The sequence below is a fragment of the Setaria viridis genome, chromosome 2 (genome assembly GCF_005286985.2).
Source record: "Setaria viridis chromosome 2, Setaria_viridis_v4.0, whole genome shotgun sequence".
Classification (NCBI taxonomy): Eukaryota; Viridiplantae; Streptophyta; class Magnoliopsida; order Poales; family Poaceae; genus Setaria; species Setaria viridis.
Genome location: NC_048264.2, coordinates 39,650,223 through 39,671,138, shown reverse-complemented (window position 1 = coordinate 39,671,138; position 20,916 = coordinate 39,650,223). Strand labels below are relative to the sequence as shown.

Here is a 20,916-nt window from a genome sequence, read left to right as displayed (position 1 = left end):
GCCGTATGGGAAAGATGGGAAGAAGTGCCCCCGTGCCGTCCTTTTCTTACGGTTTACTTGTTTTGCGTATGAGAAGCAGCAGCACGGGCAGGTTTATCCACCCTTTGGTGATGATAATGATATAGATGCAATACAACAGTGACTCCACATCTCGGGAAAAGAGAGAACTGTCAGCAGAGTTTGTACTTGTAAAGATTCTTTAGGACAACGTATTGGGCAAAAAAGAGTCTCTAGAATATGATACCTTAGCTTGTAACAGGGATTTGACAGGGACAAATCATGGACAAGAATTACTAATTCGATGTAACCTTTTTGTACTTTTTTGGTTGACTGAAAAGTTAGGTAATACTCGATCTGCAGTGTGATTGTGTGAATATTAATTAACTTGCGCATTTTTCTCTAAATGGTTATCCATTACCATTTATTCAAATGTGTAATATATATACCTGATGAGAGTTTAACGGTAAAAGTGTAACAATAAAAATTCACAAGGATTAACTGGTTGGTCATCTCTGAAAGGGAAGAAAAAAAATCAGCGTACACAGGTGCAAACTACTACGATGAGCAAACGAGGACGTCATGCTGACATTTTAACGCGCATATCTTCATCCGATCTTTGAAAAGACTTGCCTGCAAGTAATATTCCACAGCCAAACTGGACAATGACAGGTCTTGAATGAAGAAGTAGATAAGGCTGACAAATTTCCTACAAAATTCAAAATTCATATATGTCCGATCATTCTTGGTCACATGGAAAAGGAACATCATGTGTGCACTCAACAAGATAAGGCAGCGACATCGATCGAAACACGTTAATGCGACTTATTAGCTTGTATGAACTGCAGGATTTGGGTCCAAAACTATTGGGCCGTGTCAGTATTTTTAAGATCTCAAAGTTGAAAAAATTAGTAGCATGCCGACTGGTTTGCCTTGCTGGATCTTGTCCTTTGCATTAACGTCATGCAGAAAAAAAAACAAGACTTGTACATCCCGGCACGGAAAACATTGAGCCTATTTTCATATCGCTGAATGGTGAAGGGTGGTAAATTTCCTGCAACATTGTATGAACTGGACCGCTGAAACGCTTGTTGGACAGATGCCAGCAGCCCTGTTTCTAGTAAACGAGGCGAAGTCATACAAGGAAGCTGCAAGCAAAACAAATTGACCGTATTTCTCTTCGTATACTTTGATACTAGGATTTAAATTGAGCTCTCAGAAGATCCATTCTTCATTCGCACAGAATAACATCTAGGTAGCAGATCTTTTTTATTTTATTTTCCTTTTACCTGCATGTTCCGCACATTGGAATGGTTTAAACTGAAGACGTGCAGAATGGCAAGCCGCAAACGCTGTACGTGTTGACCAACATGAAAACGGCAGGAAATGAAATCCATCGCCGATGATGACTCGATCTGTGTTCAGAGCCATTTTTTTTTCCGGAAAAAGCACCGTCAACAATATCTTCAGGCATCTGACTATAAAGTGTAAACATAAAACCAGGAAGGGGAGTCAGAGTTGCGACCCGTGACTGGAAACCGACGAACGTATCTGACGGCAATGCACTTTACACCCGGATCATTTGTCTGTTGCTCTGGCTTCTGCGGCGAGGAATTCAACCTGCCCAGACGTGTGCAGTACCCACTTCATTCAGTGTGCAGTCAGGCAGGCATCTGAGTGTGGAATCTGATGACGATAATGTAGGCTAGCCGCGAGTGCGAGCAGAGTCAAGGGTTAGATAGATGAGAGGGATAGATAACAGAGGTGGATTGGCGTTTTGGTAGCCTGGTAGGAGTAGGGCGACGGTGCCACGGGAAGAAACGCAGCGTGCGGACACGGATCGGACGGGAGGACGCAGCAAGAGACAAAGCGCGGCAGCGGACACGGCGCCGGCTGATGGCTGATGGTGTTGTGGTGAGCTCTCTCGGAAAGTCTGCCCGACAGAACACTGATTCATGCAAGATGGAGTACTGGAGTACAGTATATCTCTGGATACAATAAGTGTTTTTTTATTAATGACAGGATCAGTTCTTCAACCGTTAACAACCCGCGACCAACACTGCAACAAGGTCAACGCCTGCGCCCCTGTTCACTGTGCTGCCCCGGCCCGGCCCATGTTTCCGCTACCGCTTCAGTCGCCGTTGAGGCGCTGTTCCCGCTGTGGACACGCGCAGAGGTTGCGTGCCCACCGCAGCTCGCGAGTCGCGACCTGGCCATCCCCAGCTCGTGTGGCCCGGCGGCGGCTCGGCCGATCGCAGCCAGCCGTTCCACGTTCCTTTCGTGGTAGGGGCCCTGCTCCTAGGGGGCACGCACGGCGACCCGCGACCTCGGCCGCACGGGGACGGGACGTTTCGCGGCGCGAATGGGGATTTGGGGACCTGTTTGTACTGGCAGCGTGCGATCGGCGACCTCGGCCGCACGGCGCGGGCGCGCATCCCCACACGCGCGCGCCGCGCCGACGCCAAGTTGTCAATGCCCTTCGGCTTGCGGCGGTCTCCCTCGTCCACCGGCAGATCCAGCCGGGTTGTCATTGTTCACGGGCGCGCGGCGAGAGGGACGCGACGCGGTGCAGGGGAGAGCGCGGGGCCGAGGGAGGCAGAGGATTGTGGCAGGAGCTGGACCTGGAGGCTGCGTACGCTACGCGAGCGCGCGGGATTAGTTGCAGGCCCCGTGAGCGGGCGACACCGCGTCGCGACGTGAGCGGCTTTTTGACCGGCGAGGAAGGTGACAAGGGCGCAGATTAGATGGTTGCAGGTTGCAGCCATGCCATGCGTCACAGCGTCAGGTCAGGAGACGTGGTACTTGTTGGCCCTGGAGTACTCTTGCTGGACCTGCTCCACAGCTCCAGCCCAGGGTTCGGTCAGTCAGACTCACAGGCCACAGCAGAGGACAAGTGGACAACAACAGTGGGTGATGAGTGACGCACGTACGATGCTCTAGTCCTCGACGCTGCCATGGCGTAATATCATAGATTAATTTTTAATTCGAGTCACATGGGATGTTTAATACCCATTAGGATGACTAAACGTGAACTAATTATAAAACTAATTACATAAGCAGTAGCTAATTTGTGAGATAAATCTATTAAACCTAATTAATTCATGATCAGCACATATTTACTTAGCATCACAGGTGCAAATCATGGACTAATTAGACTTAATAGATTCATCCCGTGAATTAACCTTCATTTATGCAATTGGTTTTGTAATTATTCTATATTTAACATTCCTAATTAGAATCTAAACATTCAATGTGATAAATTAGTCCCGATCACTAAACGGGGCCTATTGTCCAAGGCAAGCACACCTCGCCCAGTACTCCATTGAGGTTGAGTAGCTCATGAGAGATGAAACCCTTTCCTGTGCTAAACTGCTAATCTCTGCTCTGCCGAAAGGCAGAGCACGGAGTGCGAACGCCCCCCGCAGGATGAGGAGCATGGACGGATGGTCCCTTGTTCGGGCTACCTGCTCTGGATCGTGACGCCGAGTTGGTTTCGGAGACGTACGCCTCGGTTTCACATGACGACCGGTGATCCATCGTCGACGCATGCAGTGCCGTTGCAGGATAGGTGGTCACCGTATTCATTCAAGCCTTCGCCCAGCACGATCCATCAGTACGTAGGGGACCACTGTCAGGGCTACTAGGGTGGTTGCGCCACGGAATCAGCGGCGCCGCGACATGCATCACGCACGTACCGGCAGTATGCATGATTGCTAGCTGCATCCCCATGTGGATGCATGCAGCATGCGTGAGGTCACGGGAGAGTGGGAGACGAACGAGGCCGCCGTCTCCGCCGTTGCGCACTCGGTGATGGATCGGCATGTTGCCCGGTTCCTGATCGACACGGCTGATGTTGGCATGCCGCATTACGTATACCACGGCAGACGCCTCGCCCGATGAGCAACGTAGGTAGTATGCTCGGGTCACATACTCGCCCACTCACCTTTGTGTCACGCTAGCTACTCCCTACGGCGGCACGGGCGGAGTTTTTTCCTTTGCTACGCTGCTTGCCCTTACCTCTACAAGAAAATTCCTTGTTTGGCCTAGTAAAAATGAGGCTTCCTTTTTTAACATCTAAATTTGAACTTTCTTATCTGATACTTAATTGAACTTTTGTTCATGATTTGTGCCGTCTAATATTCCATCGGTTAACTCGCATGAACGTTGAACCGTGAATTCTCCCACCCTCTTTTCTTGACCAAAATGGTATCCAAATCATCTCCAAAAATCATAAAACTTTTTATAGTGATACAACAGATGGAGAAGATCCCATTTTGCATAATAACAAACATGTAGCACTTAAGAAACATTAAAACTAAATTCACCAAATTAGACTTTTTTTAATGATTATCTGAATTTTTAGGGCATAAAAAACTTTCAAGAAAATATTTGAAAATAACTAATATTACAATTGTGGGATGAAGTAGCTTATAAAATTATTATTATATATCATAAGTGACAAGGAGACATTTGTATCTATTAAAAAATCACTTTTGATTAAAAAGTCTCCGTCACTTATGATAGGTAAGAATTTTATAAATTACCTCATCCCACAATATAAGTATTAGGAATTTTTAAACAATTTTTTGGAAAGATTTTTACACCTAAAAAATTCATATAATCTTTAAAAGTGTGGCATAATTTGGTGAATTTTAGTTTTAACATGTTAAATGCTATAAATCTGTTTTTATGCAAAATGGGTTAATATCCATATGTTGTATTGCTACAAAATGTTTCATAACTTTTGGAGGTGATTTGGATATCATTTTGTTCAAGAAAAGAGGGAGGGAGAATTCATGGGTTACCGTTCATGGGAGTTAACTGACAGAACACACAACAATGTCAATATAAGGAAGGAAGTTCAATTCAGTGTCGGATGAGGAAGTTCAATTTTTTTGGTGCCAAATAAAGAAGCCTCTATCTCTACTAGGACCAAATAAGGAATTTCCTCTACCTGTATTGTTCCTTGCACAACGCACCTTGTTTTGCCCCCCTCCCCCTCCCCCAAAACTGTTGTTCATGCGTGGTTATTATGCTTCATCTGAAAAGGGTGGGCAGCGAAATTTCAAATATTGTGTGATGAAACTTAAAGTATATATGAAGACATATAACTATGTTGCCACTTTAATATTATGCACATTCTCCATAGGTCCATATGTTTGAATTTGTTGAGAAATATTCTTTCAAGTATTTTTCATGAGAAATGTTACAGTTTCGATTCTCCAAGTTCCTAGAAAAAACCTTTCTTGCACCACGTAGAAAATAGTGATTTCTATAAACATCTTCAGGAATTCATAGATGATTCCAAATGTCCCTTAAGACTGCCCTGCTGCATTTTATTGGAGTAACAAAATAATGCCAAATGGTTCAAATAACAAAAACGTCTAAACCCTTTCAACCTAAAGCGGGTTTCGTTTGGTCAATTGTCCAGGTCAAGTACTATTTAGAAATCATTAGTACTGTACCTACCGGCATTATTCTGTTATCCTGGTTTAGATTTCAGGCAAATTATACTCATTATATAGTGCTTCCAAACCTGCCCACACTCACCAGAATTATTCCCATGTAGAATTTCTATAAGGGAATCAGGATTTGGAGATGTCGAAAGGAGATTTGTCGGCACTATACATACCGATCCCCTCAATACTTAAGATTTCTTCAGTGATTACTTGAAGGCGAAGCTCCAGTTCGGTAAGCTAATCCTCTTCCTTCTCCCTCATCAGCTAGCTTACTACAATAATGATCTAGCTAGACCATTTGTGTACTTGCTGCTGATAATTGAGCTGGTAGCATCTTTGCTGCCTTTTTGTTCCCCTAGTCTAATGTCACTCCAAACTGCAGTCCTTTTCCTTGCTCAAGATACTTGTTTACTGTGCGGTTTGACACTTAGTCAAACCTAACATCATCACGTACATCATAAAACAAGATGGGTCATACCTATCACGGATGCATGCATGGCACCTTGAGTCTGATGAATTTTTCAAAAAAAGAAAGTCTGAATCTGATGCGTACATGTGTAGCCTGGATGGATGATGACACACACACTTCAGAGACATAAGTCAAAAGGCAGGACACGAAAACAAGTGTACTTTGTCCATACCATCATAGTTTAGATTAGTGGAACTTTCTGAGGCAAAATGGCGTGCATGAAAGAAGCCTGTGGTCGTAGCTGTTGGACTGGTTATGTATCAACCTGCAACGCTTGAAATCTGCAAGAAAGCAGGTCTAGTCGAGTGTGTTCTGTTTGTATAAGAAAGGGATCTGCAAGAATGTTACCTGCTGCACTTGAAAAGAGTATTGAATCTCGTATAATACAAATAAAAAAATCCCACATAATAACCCACTTAGAAGTTAGAATCGTTGGCTAGAAAACCAGAAATGGTCCACGTCCACTGACCACTGTACAGTTACAAGCAAGTTTTCTGCAGCGCTTCAACCATTGCCAGATATGGTTCACTGTAGAACAATCTTAGAAATACATGCATAGGCAGCGTCGTGTGCTCGTTGCCAACTTGATTGGCGAGAGAGTTTTGCCGTTAAGGTACAAATACTTGATCATCAGTGCAGATAACAACCGGCTGATTGATCCTAACTACTTTTACCTGTCAGCCAAAAAGGAAGCTAATCGATCCCCAAGCTTCAGCATGGTCGATCCAACTCAGGTGGTTCTTTCTAACTTTCTAGCTCACTGTTCTGAATCGGAAAAGATCGACGGGTGCGTGAACAGCAAATTAACCTGCGGATCACTCAATCTCTCCCGCGGTTTTAATTTGTCAACTACTCGCAGGGATCTTGCTGTTGTTTCAACGTGGACGTGGGCTGCTTGGGGTTGGACATCCGGGTGTTGTTTTGCTGCACGAAATTCAACAGGTCCGACAACGATGGCTTAACTACGAGCAGCTTCGGTGCTTCAGAAATCAGTATCTCTTCTTGCTAGCTACTGTAGGATCGTTTAGTTTCTTTCTTTCTTTGCCTTTTTTTGAAAACAGGATATTGGAATGTTCAGATGGTTTTCCCCTAGTCCGTCGCAAGAGCTTAAAGCTAATTAAATCATTGGAAAATTAAGGATGAGGCATCCTGTGGTTAGCTTCTTTTAAGTTACAGAAACTGACGTTTGGGCATATGCTATTCATACTACTTTATCTTGGGTATTGCCTTTTTCTTTCTGATAAGCCATAGCATGCCCTCATTGTTGTCCATTTCGTGTGGCTAGATGCTAGAGGCTTAGAGGCTACTGCTATACACATGAGAAGGAGAAGCAACGGCATGGCAGCAGCTGCTGTCCACGCTTTAATTTGGTGCTACAACAGTGACAGCACATTGCCGGATCAAGTTCTATGAACAGAGTTTGGTACCACATCTAAAGATTTTTGGAACAATGCCGTGTTGAACAAAAGGGCTCTTGAGGACGTGATACCTTAATAACTAGTGACAGGAAATCGACAAGGACTGGAGATGCCGAACACACAGTAGAGTAGATCGATGATGATCCAACAAGCAAGTCAGGCTGACATTCTAACGCGTATTGCCTCACCTGATTATTTGAAAAGAAAAGAAAGAAAGAAAGAAAGAAAGAAAGAAAGAAAGAAAGAAAGAAAGGAAGGAAGGAAGGAAGGAAGGAAGTCTTTGTTGCGATTTGCGAACAATATTCCATTCCATGGCCAAACTGAACAACGACGGGTGATCGATGATCGAAGCAGGCGAGGCTGGCGAATTTCCTACAAAATGCAAACCAAACCCTTCATATATATTGACATGTTCTCGGTCAGATGGAAAAGGAATAAGTATCATGCATGCGTGCACTCAACAGAAGGATGCAGTGCATGTGTGATGGATACACGGCAGAGGCAGCGACATAAAAAAGGTTGAAAACTCGTTGCGTGATTTTCATCGCGATCAGGACAGTGACAGGTGTGACTTTGGGTCGTATGAACTGCAGGATTTAGGAATACAAGATGCATGATTAGGATGTCAGTATTTTTAAGGTTTGAACACATAAGAATTCCCGTTCATCGTAATGGAAATGGGGTAAAGCCTCGTCTTGAAAAAAAAAAAAGTTAAACACACAAAGCAGCATACAAGACGTCGTCAATCAGGTCGGCGATATGCCTCGGTGGATTTTGTCCTTTGCGCTACCTCGATGTAGCAAAAAGTAAGGAGTTCTGCTCCAGTGGTCCTTTCCAGGAAATTTGCACGAATATTAAAGCAGCCAGCTGATTAATTAGGCTTTAATCCCGCTGGGTCCTGTTTGGGCCCGGCCCTACCCGTACCCTAATGGTGCCCAATGCCCGTCCAGTCTAAATGCCCACGCCAGCAGGTAGCCGGCTCAGCCCAGAAGTTCTCCCCCTTGCCGTTTTCCTCCATCCCGTTCTCTCCCTCTCGGCATTTGGACTGCCTCGCGCGAGAGCAGCCGGACGGCAGCAGCTGCTCCCTCAGTCGTCGCCCCCGATCCGATTCAATCGGCAACAGATGCGGCTTCTTCTCTCCCTCTCGCCATTTGTCCTCAGCGAGCCGAGCGGACTCGTGATTCGTTTGGGTCGGCGGCAGCAGTGGCGGCGGCTGGCGGCATTCCCGATCCGATTTCGGCGGTGTATGTTCGATATTTGTTCTGTTCCTAGGATATGGTTTCAAACTTGAATGATTGGCAAATGTAATCAACCTCGTACAAAGGTTGTGTACTGGGATATCAATCATCTTTGAGACCTACTTTTTACTTGAGTTGAATTAAGATGTGGTTTGAAAATAGAGTAACCTGCCGAATAGGTTCCTGCAACATTGTATGAACTGCAGTAGTAGACAGCTGAAGCGCTTGTTCCACAGATGCCTACCCTTCAAAAAATTGTCAGCGCAGGAATTGCAAAGGAAGCTGTGAAAGTGAAAAGGAATTAACTCTATGCTTTCATCCTCTACAGCATTCTTCACCTCCACTCTCAAACTCCATAAAGGTTCCTTTATGATCAAGCAATTAGACAAATACAGAAAGCAGTGTTTTTGGAGGGGATCTGACCTAAGCTCAAAAAAGCCATCAAAAGCAGTCTGGCTATTAGTATGCTTGCCAAAGAAACAAGGTGGTCTGGGTGTGATCAATCTGACAACTCACAATGATGCTCTTCTGCTCAAATTTCTACATAAATTCTTCTCCAAGGTAGACATACCTTGGGTTCACTTGCTTTGGGAGAATCACTATGGCAATAACCAGTTACCGGGGCAGAAAAAAAAGGGATCTTTCCGGTGGAAGGATATTGTCAAGCTTCTGGATACTTATAAAGGCATAGCCTCTGCCACAGTTTCTGATGGTTCCACAGTACTATTCTGGAAAGATTTATGGAATGGTCAAGTACCGTCCCAAGCATTTCCTGAACTATACTCATTTGCCATAAACAAATGCATCACTGTCAATCAAGCCACCAATGCTTTGAACTTTATACAAAATTTTCATCTACCTCTATCAATCCAAGCTCATCAGCAGTACCAGATGGTATGTGGGCTTATCCAGAACCTACCACACACAGGGGGGAATGATCAATGGTCATATTTATGGGGAAGCAATCAATTCTCTGCATCTAAAGCTTATAAATCCATCATTGGACAAAGGAATGTTCATCCTGCCTTTTCCTGGATTAGGAAATCCAAGTGCCAAATGAAACATAAAGTTTTTTTCTAGCTTCTACTCAAGGACAGATTGAGTACAAGGGATCTTCTCGAAGAAGAAACATGAACCTAGAATCATATACATGTAATATACATGTGACCTTTGCATTCTACAAAGACCAGAAACAGTGGCTCATCTCTTTCTGAGGTGCAATTTTGCCAAAGCATGCTGGGCCTCAATTGGTGTTATTGTCTTGACAATGAGGTCAATTCTTCATATTCTCAGACTCATCAAAGACAAATTAGCTGTCCCATTCTTCATGGAGATCATTATTCTTATGAACTGGAGTATTTGGGTTACTAAAAATGACTGGATTTTCAACAATATAGACCCTTCAGTGGAAGCCTACAAAAGGAGATTCATGCATGAATTCTCGCTTGTGCTACATAGAGCTAAATCTAGCCTTGTTCCTCATGTCTCTTTGGCTCCAAGCCTTGTAATTTTCCTTTTGATAGTTTCTTCTGGTCTGTTTTTCTTTCTTTTTTTTCTTGTTGTTTTGATTCTGTTTGAACATCTGTTTTTTTAATATAATCTTCAGTAGGGGCTTGCCCCTCCTGTTCCTTAAAAAAAAAGCGAAAAGGTATTCTTCTTTGTTCCTTTGCTTGCTTGTGTTACACACGACACCCGTCACCTGGCAAAGCTTTGAACGTTGTTTGAACAGCAGAGCGCAGAGTGGCAGCTGTGTTTGAGTTTTGACCAGTGTGAGCGCCACCAGCAGGTAGTAAATCCAGCACGGAGATCGTTTCGGTCATCTAGAGATTGATTGCTTGACCGCTGAAGACGTGTGCACGAGGATCTTCAGAACTCTGACTACCTGTATATTACAAGATGCACGCACGCAAAAGTCAGACTTGTGAGCTGGTGCTGAAAACCACGGACGGAACAAACACGCCTGACGGCGGTGCACTTTACATCTGGATCGTTTGTCGGTTGCCGTGGCCTACGCGTCCAGGAATTCAACCTCCAGATCAGATGTGCGCAGCGCAGTACACACTGAAACGAGGCATCTGTATATGGTCCCTGCTGATAACATGTAGGCATCCGCGAGTGTCAGCAAAGTCATGGATGGTTATTAGATAGGGGTAGATTACAGCATTGGCGCTCAAGTTGACAGGTAGGGGTAGGGCGACGCCACTGAAAGAAACGCGGCGTGAGACAAGGACGACGGCACCACCAACAGCTCGTCTTCATCGTCTCGTGAGGTCTCAGGAAGCCTGCCTTGACTGCCAGGACACCAAAAGTTATCGCCGCGAGCTGCTGGCTTGATTGTCTCCTGTTGGCCGCCCGGCACGCGCGTTCTGGCGGCGTCAAATTGCCACTGCCCTGCCATCGGGGCTACCTGGCCAGCTCTGCCGATCCGATCGGATGCGTCGTGCTCCGGTCCCGCGGCAAATTCGATCACGGGTCCTAATCCTAACACGGGCGAGCTGCCAAGGGAGAGGGAGAGATACCGGGCGGACGCGGATGCCATGCAGGACTTAGCTGCAGATCCTGCGTGTTACTGAGCCGCGACAACTTCGTGTCCACCTCTTTTTGACTTCACACCAACAGATTTTTTTTTTGGACTCGTGTGAATTTGGCCCACCCTGATATTTATCGGCCTGCCAAGGCCCAGTACTTACATACATCTAATGAGAATCGTGTAGGCTTTTCCGTCAGTCCCTTCTGGCCCACCCAGCCAAGTTTCTATCGACGCTTCTTAGACAAGAATCGTGTAGGCCCAGTGATCCGCTCCGCCTCGCTCGCCCACCTCGCCGTCCCATGCCGCCGCCGGCGAGGAGCCCGGCCTCGGGTCCACGGCGGCGGGCCCTCCTCCTCCCTCTCCTCCTGCTACCCCTTTTGCTGCTGCTCATCAACCTGATCTCCTCGCCCTCTCCTCGGTCCCTCCCCGCGCCCGGCAAGCCCTCTCAGGCCTGCGACTACTCCGCCGGCGAGTGGGTGCGCGACGCCTCCCCGGGGCCCGCGCTCCGGTACGACCACACCTGCAAGGAGATCTTCAAGGGGTGGAACTGCATCGCCAACGGCAAGGCCAACGGCCGCGACCTGCTCCGGTGGCGGTGGAGGCCCTCCGGGGCCGGGTGCGAGCTGCCGCGGCTCGACCCGCTTCGGTTCCTGGAGCGCCACAGGGACTCCAGTATTGGTTAGTTCCCGTGCCCGTTTCGGTTCATCCGAGAAATGCCTGAGAATTGAGATGCGACTTGATTGTGTCGCTGGTATTTTGAGAGGCAATCAATTTGGGAGCTAGGGGCTGTCCGGTGTGTAGGATGTTGCGACTTGCGACCATCGGGCCATGCATTGTGCTCGCTGCTTAGCTGTGAATGTCAGCACGCGAGTGATGTGGCTACATTTTGCATGCTTGGCTTTGTTTAGTCTGGTTGCAGATGAAAATAGTCTCGAAAAAGGGGCAGATTGATATGCATTTGTCAGCCAGTTATATGGTCAGATAACGTAATATGTGTAGGTAGTGTGCTGCTACGGTGGCATGCTCCATTGTTTCCATTCTGCTACATGCTTGTTAATAGAATTGCCCAAAGGGAAGCAAGGCTGATCCGAACTTTCAAAATCTGAGGCAATATTCAAATTTTCTGCTTGTACCAAGCTAATGTATTTGGAGTCGCTGCAATTTTCCATGCTGTGCTGACCGTTGTCCGATGCCTCTTTTGCAGGATTTGTGGGCGATTCATTGGATCGCAACATGTTTGTCTCATTAGTATGCATGCTCAGGGGAGTCAGCAGTGAGGTTTGCAAGTGGCGTCCTGCAGGGGCAGACCGTGGTTTCACCTTCCTCCACTATAACCTCACCGTGGCTTACCACAGGACAAATCTTTTGGTACGCCATGGTAGGTAAGAAGTGTTATTTCATTTTATTAACATAAAATGGTTATTTGGCCTTACAATATACTTTTATTGTGATTTATGCAGTATTTTTATTTTCAACTTTCGATACCTTGCTTTCATTTAGGATTCTAGATGTAACTTGGGTGCATTGAAAAATTGAAACATTTCCCAGTTGACCACTTGCTACCTTTTTTAAGAAAAAATGGGTTAATTTTAATAAAACTATGTGCTTATCAGCTCACTATTTTTCAATATTGTCTGATTTATAACAATTTTTTTTGTAAATGTGGTACTTTTGCCCATCAAATTGGTCATCTTTGATCAAACCTACATTGCTCATTTTACAGGTGGTCAGCCAGTCCGAATGGAGGCCCTCTAGAATCCCTTGGATATAAGCAAGGTTACAGAGTTGATGTTGATATTCCTGACCAAACATGGGTAGAGGCATGTAGCTTCCATGATGTTCTTATTTTCAACACTGGGCATTGGTATGTCAACATCATTATTTACGAACAAGTTGAGCATCAAATCAACATTTTATTATTGATGCCAAATTAACGGGGTTTAAATGTTATAAATTCTCAACGTAATTAGTTGACAGATCAACTTGAAGTTCCATTCTTTTCCCCCTTCAAACTTGACCATAGTGCACTCAACTAGTTATTGCTCACAATTTATCTTGATGGCAAGTTAATACATCAGGAACCAGTGACTGTTGATAGTTGCTTACATGATTTGGCAGGTGCCACACTGCCAGTAAATATCTTTTTTGCTGAGCCTGTTAGTGATGGAAGAGATTGTGGTGTTCTCAACTCTTTGGCTTACTTTATGTCTTTCACTTTCAGAGAGCATCATGGCATCTTGAATTTTAGCAACAGCTAACATGTTGGTTTCTGTATGCTTTGCTATACTAGATAAAATTTTGACACATTATGTATAGTGAGGGCCAACCCACCACCACAGCTATTCTTTGATTTCTAAGTTTCTTTTATCATGATTGTATTGTCATGCTGCTGATATTTTGTGTCACTAGTCTCATTTTGCTTTGCTTTATATACACAGGTGGTGGGCACCCTCGAAGTTCGATCCAATAGAGTCACCGATGCTGTTCTTTGAGAACGGGAAGCCTGTTGTACCTCCTTTACTGCCATCTGCCGGACTGGATTTGGCTCTTCAACACATGGTATGCCTATAGCTTTGTTTCTTCATGTTTCTTGAAGTTTTGGTTTAAAGTATCCTTGCTGATAACCTGATATCTAATATCCATTTTATCCATGAATGAAAATCATATGTAACTGAATCCTGATGTTCTCTTACTATAATTGGCTGTTGTTTCTACTTCAACTAGTTGACATGTTTTTGTCAGTTTCCTGTCGAATATTCTTTACCATGTGCATTTGATCTGAATGGCTGTGGGTTTTGTATCTCTTGAAAAAAAAAGAGAAAATTACTGCTGATCTGTCTATCGCAATCGTACTCTACTTATATTTCTTGTGCTCTGGATAAATAATTTCCGTCAGATAACATTCGTGAACAAAGCAATGAGACCAAATGCGCTGAAATTCTTCCGCACACAATCTCCTAGACATTTTGAAGGTGGTGACTGGAATGAAGGTGGATCTTGTCAACGTAACCAGCCCTTGTCCTCAGAAGAGGTACTGAGACTAATTACATGAAATGCTTAAATATAATTTTTCGTCTTTTCCTGCATGCTTCCTGTTTCTTCCCTTTTTGTTCCAGCATCATGCATATTATCCTGGCATATATATGTGAGAGTGTGCTGAAACATGCCCTTTCCCTATGTTCTTGTATTTTCTGGTAGGAGTAGAAGTGTAGAACAAATGTTAATATAGAGAATGAGAAATGATTTATTGAAGATCATAATATAACTGCACGATAGTATTGTTTATTGAAACCGCGCTACATATTTAGATCAGCTTATTTAACTTAGGTTTAAGCTCAGTTAGACATGTTACCATGTTAGACATATTTTGGATGGACCCTCTTCTGTTGTTAAGGCAATGAAGAATTGTACATCTGATTAGTGCAGCTGCATCTATTTTATCTGAACAGAAAGAAAAATAATTTGATTGTTCTTTTTTCATGAACTTGGGACCTTGTACTGAAGGGGTTTGATCCTTTTGAGCCAACTACACCTTTTTCCTATGAATGTTTTTATATTGACCTAGCATTTCAAGCACAGTTTAACAAACATTAACATGGCAACCAAAAGAAAAGGATGTAGCTTTTGTTGTTTTATCCTCTGTGATCAATCTTCGAAAGGTTCCCATTGAGACAGCATTTCCACCACGATTATACGCTAACTGATGGACAAGCAAGTCCCAGCTTACTTGATTCCATTAACCTATGTTAGATTAGTGTTGTACTGAACCCTTGGTCAATTTCGCAAGGCCATTGAATGGTCAACTGTTACAGCGTTACTGGCAAAATCTGTTTTTCTTTTCTTTGGAGTAATATATTGTGGTTGAATTCGTTCAGGTGGAAGAATTTTTCTCTTTGGACAATAATGGCACGAATATGGAAGCACGCTTGGTAAACAAACACTTGCTGAAGGCTCTTGAACAGTCTACTTTCAGAGTTTTGGACATCACTCGCATGAGTGAATTCAGGGCTGATGCTCATCCTTCAACCACTGGCGGCAAAAAGCACGACGATTGCATGCATTGGTGCCTGCCTGGATTAACCGATACATGGAACGATTTGCTAGCAGTAAATCTTGAAGCAGTTGAGAGCTAGTCTAAGGAAAGTTGAGATGTTGCCGTAGAAATAGAGAAGTTCTTCCCCCTAGGGCATGAATAGGAAGCATTCATCTGTACAATAGTTTACGCAGAATACCGAGTTGGTATTCACTGCAGCTTGTTCACACAAGCGAGAGCATTCTTTCCACTGATATCCCGGACCCTATAAATTTAATAACCTTATCGAGGAGTTTTGCTAATATACAAATGCTAAAATAGGCTAAGTTTGCGTTGTTCTTGTGAACACTTTTTCTTGGCAGCTGAAAGCGTAAACCTGCTGAAATATGAGAGGAGTTCATCCCCACAGACCGCAATCTTGGCATTTCAGTGCACGTAAGCTAGTAAGGATCTGTTTGGACTTTGGATTGTTGGGTATTTCATTGTAAGCTTTGGAGACTGGTGCAAAGTTTAACCGGCTTGTAAGTTGCAAATGTCGGTGATCTGATTATCGTTCTTTCTCATTTTTCTTTATCTGTAAGAGCCAATAGGAAATTGTAATGTGGCTATGTCCATTTGACTTCTGTTCTCAGATACTCCAATAATTGCTCATGCGATAGCATTGCCGGCATGATCCCTCGACAGGCGAAGCTCTAGCAAAATTCATGCCGACTAATCTATGCAACGACCTCCTCATCTGCAATACAACACACACAGGCTTAATTTCAAATGCTCATAGTTTTGACAAATGCCAACAACGATTAACAATAATCCGATCACTCCAACAACCTCCTCCCCTACGTGCAAGCCATTTCTATATCACCGATCGAAATGCAGGTGCTGCGCCTCACGTCGTTTGGGTCCCCTTCGCTTGGCCTACGTGCTCCCATGTACTACGTGCTACCTCGCAGGACAAGAGAGTAGCAGCTGTATAAGTATCCTGCAAAGCAATCCCAGGTCGATCCATCTCTCGCAAGAAGAGAAGCCTCAGCCCCCGACGATCGAAGGAGCACGATGAGGACGCCACCGCCGGCTATCTCCCCCTTCCTCGCCGTCTCGGCGTTGCTCCTCCTCCTCTTCGCCACCTCGGTGGCGGCGAACGGCTACGGCGGTGGCGACGACGCTTCGTCGGGGCCGAAGGGCAACGGCGAGCAGGAAGGCGTTTACCACATCCCGGCGTACGAGAAGCCCGTGAAAGGCCTGGACGCCGGGTTCTACCTCAAGTCGTGCCCGGAAATGGAGGGCATCGTCCAGAAGGCCGTGAGGAAGGCCATCCGCGACGACTACACACTCGCCGCCAGCCTCATCCGCCTCTTCTTCCACGACTTCGCCGTCCAGGTACGCACGCCGACCACAGTTCCATCTGTTCTTGATCATCTTGCAATGCCATCCATGCATGCTGATTCGCGCTTGCTCGCCGGCGCAGGGCGTCGACGCGTCCGTCCTGATCGACGAGCCGAAGAAGAGCGAGAAGTACGCGGAGGCGAGCCGGACGCTGCGCGGCTTTGACCTGATCGAGAAGATCAAGAAGGAGATGGAATCCAAGTGCCACGCCACCGTCTCCTGCGCCGACATCCTCACCGCCGCCGCCCGCGACGCCGCCACAGCGGTCGGGGTCCCCTACTGGCCGCTCCGGTACGGGCGCAGGGACGGCAAGAACTCGATCGCCGCCGAGGCCGACCTCCACGTGCCCATGGGCGGCAAGAGCGTCACCGACCTCATCAGGTTCTTCGAGTCCAAAGGCCTCACCATCTTCGACCTCGTCGTCCTCTCCGGCGCCCACACGATCGGGCGTGCCACGTGCGGCGCGGTGAAGCCCGGCCTGTGCAAGCGCAAGGACAAGCCGGCGCTCCTGGACCGCCGGTACGGCGACTTCCTGCGGCGCAAGTGCGGCGCCGGCGGCGACGGCGAGTACGTGGAGCTCGACGGCGAGACGCCGACGGCGTTCGACAACCAGTACTACAAGAACCTGATGCACGGGAGGGGTGTACTGGACACGGACCAGAAGCTGCTCCTGGACTCCCGGACGTGGGACCACGTCAGGGCGTTCGCCAACCAGCCGTCGCAGCTCTTCGTCCACCAGTTCGCGCGGTCGATGCGCAAGATCGGCGAGGCGCAGGTGCTCACCGGCAACGAGGGCGAGGTCCGCCGCAAGTGCTCCGCCGTCAACTACTGATCGGCCGATGGGGGGCGTGCTGGATGAGGAGATTAACGGATCGGATGTGTTAAATTTCTTGATTATCCGGTTGCCATTTTGGTTTCTTTCTTATTCTTTTTTTCTCAGTTCCACTTTCTTATGGTTTATCCTTTTGATCTGCTGCTGTTTCTGTATATTGATTGGCCATGGCTGTTTCGAGTCATAGACGATTATGACCTGTAATTGGAAGTTTCCAATCACACCCTTGTCAGTTGTGATGCACGTTTGGTGTATCATGTGTCATGGTGTTCTTCGCAAAATGTTTTCAAAGGCACAATTGTGATGCGCGTCGGAAGAGTAACGACTGACGAGACGCCTCCCCCAACAGAAGAAACCTCAAACTCAAACAGCATCAGACACTGACAGCTCCAAGAATGGTGAGGACTGGATGAGTTGCAGAGATAGAAACTGCCGTGCTAAAACAGTGGCTAGTGTCACAGGCAGGTTCGCCGGCGGCGACGGTGGTGCGGACGAGGACGGTCCGACGGCCCACGCTGATGTGCCAGTGAGCCTGGCACCGGCGGCGCACCGGGCTCGCCGTCCGCGGCCCGTCGATGGATTGGGCGAAAATAAACGGATGTAGGAGACAATTTCCGAATTATGTGAGCCGCACAGCCCTGATCGGACGGAGTAGAGGCACCCAGGGGGTGGACGGTATTTGAAACACCGTCCACTCCCGGGGTCTCCGCGCCGCGTTTCGGCCGTCCACTTGGCCTCCTCGAGAGCTCTCCGCCGCCGCAGCATGTGCCCACCATGGCCTCCGTTCCCTTTGCGCTGCCCAACTGCGTCTCCGACGCGCCGCCCTGGCCGCGGCGGACCTGCCCACGGCGTTCGGGCTCAGGGCCGTCGTGGGGTCGATCGGCATCGTTGTCCGCGACGCATCATCATGAAGTGTGAACTGGCGCGTGACTGTGAGAATGCTGTGAGCTCCCTATGGTGCTTTGGATTGACCATTTGACCTGCTCCTTGCTTGCCATTGCTACCCGCCGTTGATTGTCGTTTTAATTACTTCTTGTTCCCAGTGAGGAGGAGTCTGTTGCTTCCAGGTTGTTCGATGACCTAGGAGCAGTCCCAACCCTTCAGGTCATTCAGTTTCCATAGCATTGAATAGCATGACATGTCACGAGAATTAACGAGGGGAGAGGAGAAAAAACGAGGAAACGATTTCTCAACTGCGAAACGACGTCGTCCCGATTTCCAAGCAGCCAAGACACCGCAAGAGAAGCGTTGGGCGAGCGTCGTTTCTTCCCATGCCGCGCTCGGTCGCCGCCTCCGCCTGAACCTGGACAGATCCCCGCCGCACTTGGCCGCCTCCGCCCGCCCGCCCGCCCGTGCTTGGCCGCCCCTGCTCGGCAGAGGGAGCCCGCCATGCAACAACAGCACAGCAGATCAGGCTCTGCTTTCTCTCTCAGATGAGAAGCAACGACAGGTCTATGCTCCGCTCAATTTCTGTTCTTTTCAGTAGCAATCAGGTCTACCTTGACTGAAAGAGCTTGCAAGTTACAAGAATCTCTATGCTATGTTAAAAAAATTGGGAATCCAACAATTGAAGAATGGAGAGCCGGTGCCGGTCATCTGATTTTTCAATATCACCGCCGTAGATGTTGCCCCCGTGACTGGAGCGCCCGCGATTCCGGACGCGGCGCCGTCGCCTACCACCGAGGCTCCCGCCTCCGCTGCGCCGCCCGACCATGGGCTGGCCCCGCGTAACGGCCGCCGCTCCCGCGGCCTTGCCCTGCCCGCACCGCCGGTCGCGCAAGGTGTGCAGAGAGGAGATGGGAGCGAGCGGAGGAGGATAGAATTAATTTGTTGTAGGGCCTACCCAAAGAAACCATGCGATGGGTGCTGTGATTTCTACCACCATGTCTCGCTGAGGTAGCACTATGGATACTGCTCATGCACTCGACTCTATTTGTTGTAGGGCCTACTCTAAGGACACAGGGCAAGCACTGATGGGCTGATAGCTAGGCCGTTTTCCGTAGGCCCCAGCCCCGTTTGATTACATTTGCTTATTTTTAGCACCCGTCACATCAAATGTTTAGATACTAATTAGAAGTACTAAATATAGACTATTTACAAAACCCATTACACAAGTGGAGGCTAAACGGCAAGACGAATCTATTAAACCTAATTAGTTCATGATTTGACAATATGTTGCTACAGTAAACATTTGCTAATGATGGATTAATTAGGCTTAATAGATTCATCTCGCCGTTTAGCCTCCATATATGTAATGAGTTTTGTAAATAGTCTACGTTTAATACTCCTGATTAGTATCTAAACATTCGATGTGACACATGCTAAAAATAAGCAAAGGAACCAAACATCCCTTAGCAACTGTGGGAAGGAGGCGCGCTACAACAATGAGGTGGCTTGAGATGCCATCAGTTTTAACTCAGCGGCCTCGTCTCCACCAAGTTCACTGATGCATAAACATTTCAGGAAGATGAATGCTTCCTCTAACATTAACTAGAAAAAAAGAAAAGAAAGAAAGCTGAATGCTTCAACAGTTCTTCAACTGCACAACATTTCCGCGGCATTACTTTTTTTTCCCTGCGTGTTCTGACAGGAAAAGAAAAAAAGGTAATATCAGTCTTGCAAAATTGTTGAAGCATTGGATTTCTGGAATATTGCATATATTAGTAGCTGATGATGGCTTATGACATGATGTAACAATTTGACATGTATGGAACCATGGCTTGGAGCCTTGGATTGCTCCTGGAAGGAGGTGCGAATGTGTGAGCTGATGTTGTGGTTGGGAGAATGTGCTAGATGCTGTGTGGTGTTTGGGATTGAGCCGCTCCTTCGTTACCGCTGCTAATTGCAGAGTCTGCTCGCTGGAACTGACTCCTGCTATTGGCAGTTGCTGAATGCAGGTGGTGCTTTGCTGCTGCTACTTGTGGAGTTTTGTTGCATTTGCTGTTATTCAGGCAGCCGGGACCACGGGGAAAGTTTCCGAGAAATCCGGCTCTCCCTCATTTCAAATGCATCGCTGCGCAGCTGAATTGTGTGTGTGTCTGCGTTCTCTCCTCCATGAACACTTGAACACAGGAGTAACGACTGACGAGTTGCTGTTCATCACAGGAGAAGCCCCAAAGAGCATCAGACACCGACAGATTCAAGAACGGTGAGAATCGTGTGCCCGTGAGGACAGGGAGTTGCAGAGATAGAAACTTCTCTGCTCAAACGGTGGCTAGTGTCACAGGTAGGTTCGCCTGCGGCGACGGTGGCGTCTTCGGACGCGGCGAGGGACGGTCCGTCGCTGATGTGGCAGCGGCCACCGTCACACTGCCGTCGAGAGGACTCGTGTCTGCTCGTGCGCTCCATCGCTGGAGCCTGGCAACGGCGGCGCACCGGGCTCGCCGGCGCCACGCGTGGGCGTACGTCCGCGTCCCGGCGATGGACCTAGCGAAGGAGACAGTTTCCGAATTATCTGAGCCGCACGGTCCTGATTGGACGGACAGAACGGGCCCAGGGGGTGGACGGTGGGTTGCCACGCCGAGGGCTCGCCGGAGCGCCGCCGCGTTTCGGCCGTC

General features: G+C 47.2%; 2 protein-coding genes across 2 annotated transcripts; both read left to right on the top strand.

Annotated features, from left to right (window-relative positions):
- Positions 1–11,319: 11,319 nt before the first annotated feature.
- LOC117841958 (protein trichome birefringence-like 13) lies at positions 11,320–15,470 on the top strand. Its single transcript, XM_034722284.2, has 6 exons — positions 11,320–11,789; positions 12,316–12,493; positions 12,835–12,975; positions 13,550–13,670; positions 14,008–14,142; positions 14,987–15,470. Exons 1-6 carry the CDS (start codon positions 11,411–11,413, stop codon positions 15,242–15,244), a joined length of 1,212 nt encoding a protein of 403 aa, XP_034578175.1. The 5' UTR covers positions 11,320–11,410; the 3' UTR covers positions 15,245–15,470.
- Positions 15,471–16,131: 661 nt separating this feature from the next.
- On the top strand, positions 16,132–17,580 carry LOC117841960 (peroxidase 7). The gene is made up of 2 exons (XM_034722285.2): positions 16,132–16,521; positions 16,610–17,580. Exons 1-2 carry the CDS (start codon positions 16,198–16,200, stop codon positions 17,357–17,359), a joined length of 1,074 nt encoding a protein of 357 aa, XP_034578176.1. The 5' UTR covers positions 16,132–16,197; the 3' UTR covers positions 17,360–17,580.
- The last annotated feature ends 3,336 nt before the right edge of the window (positions 17,581–20,916 follow it).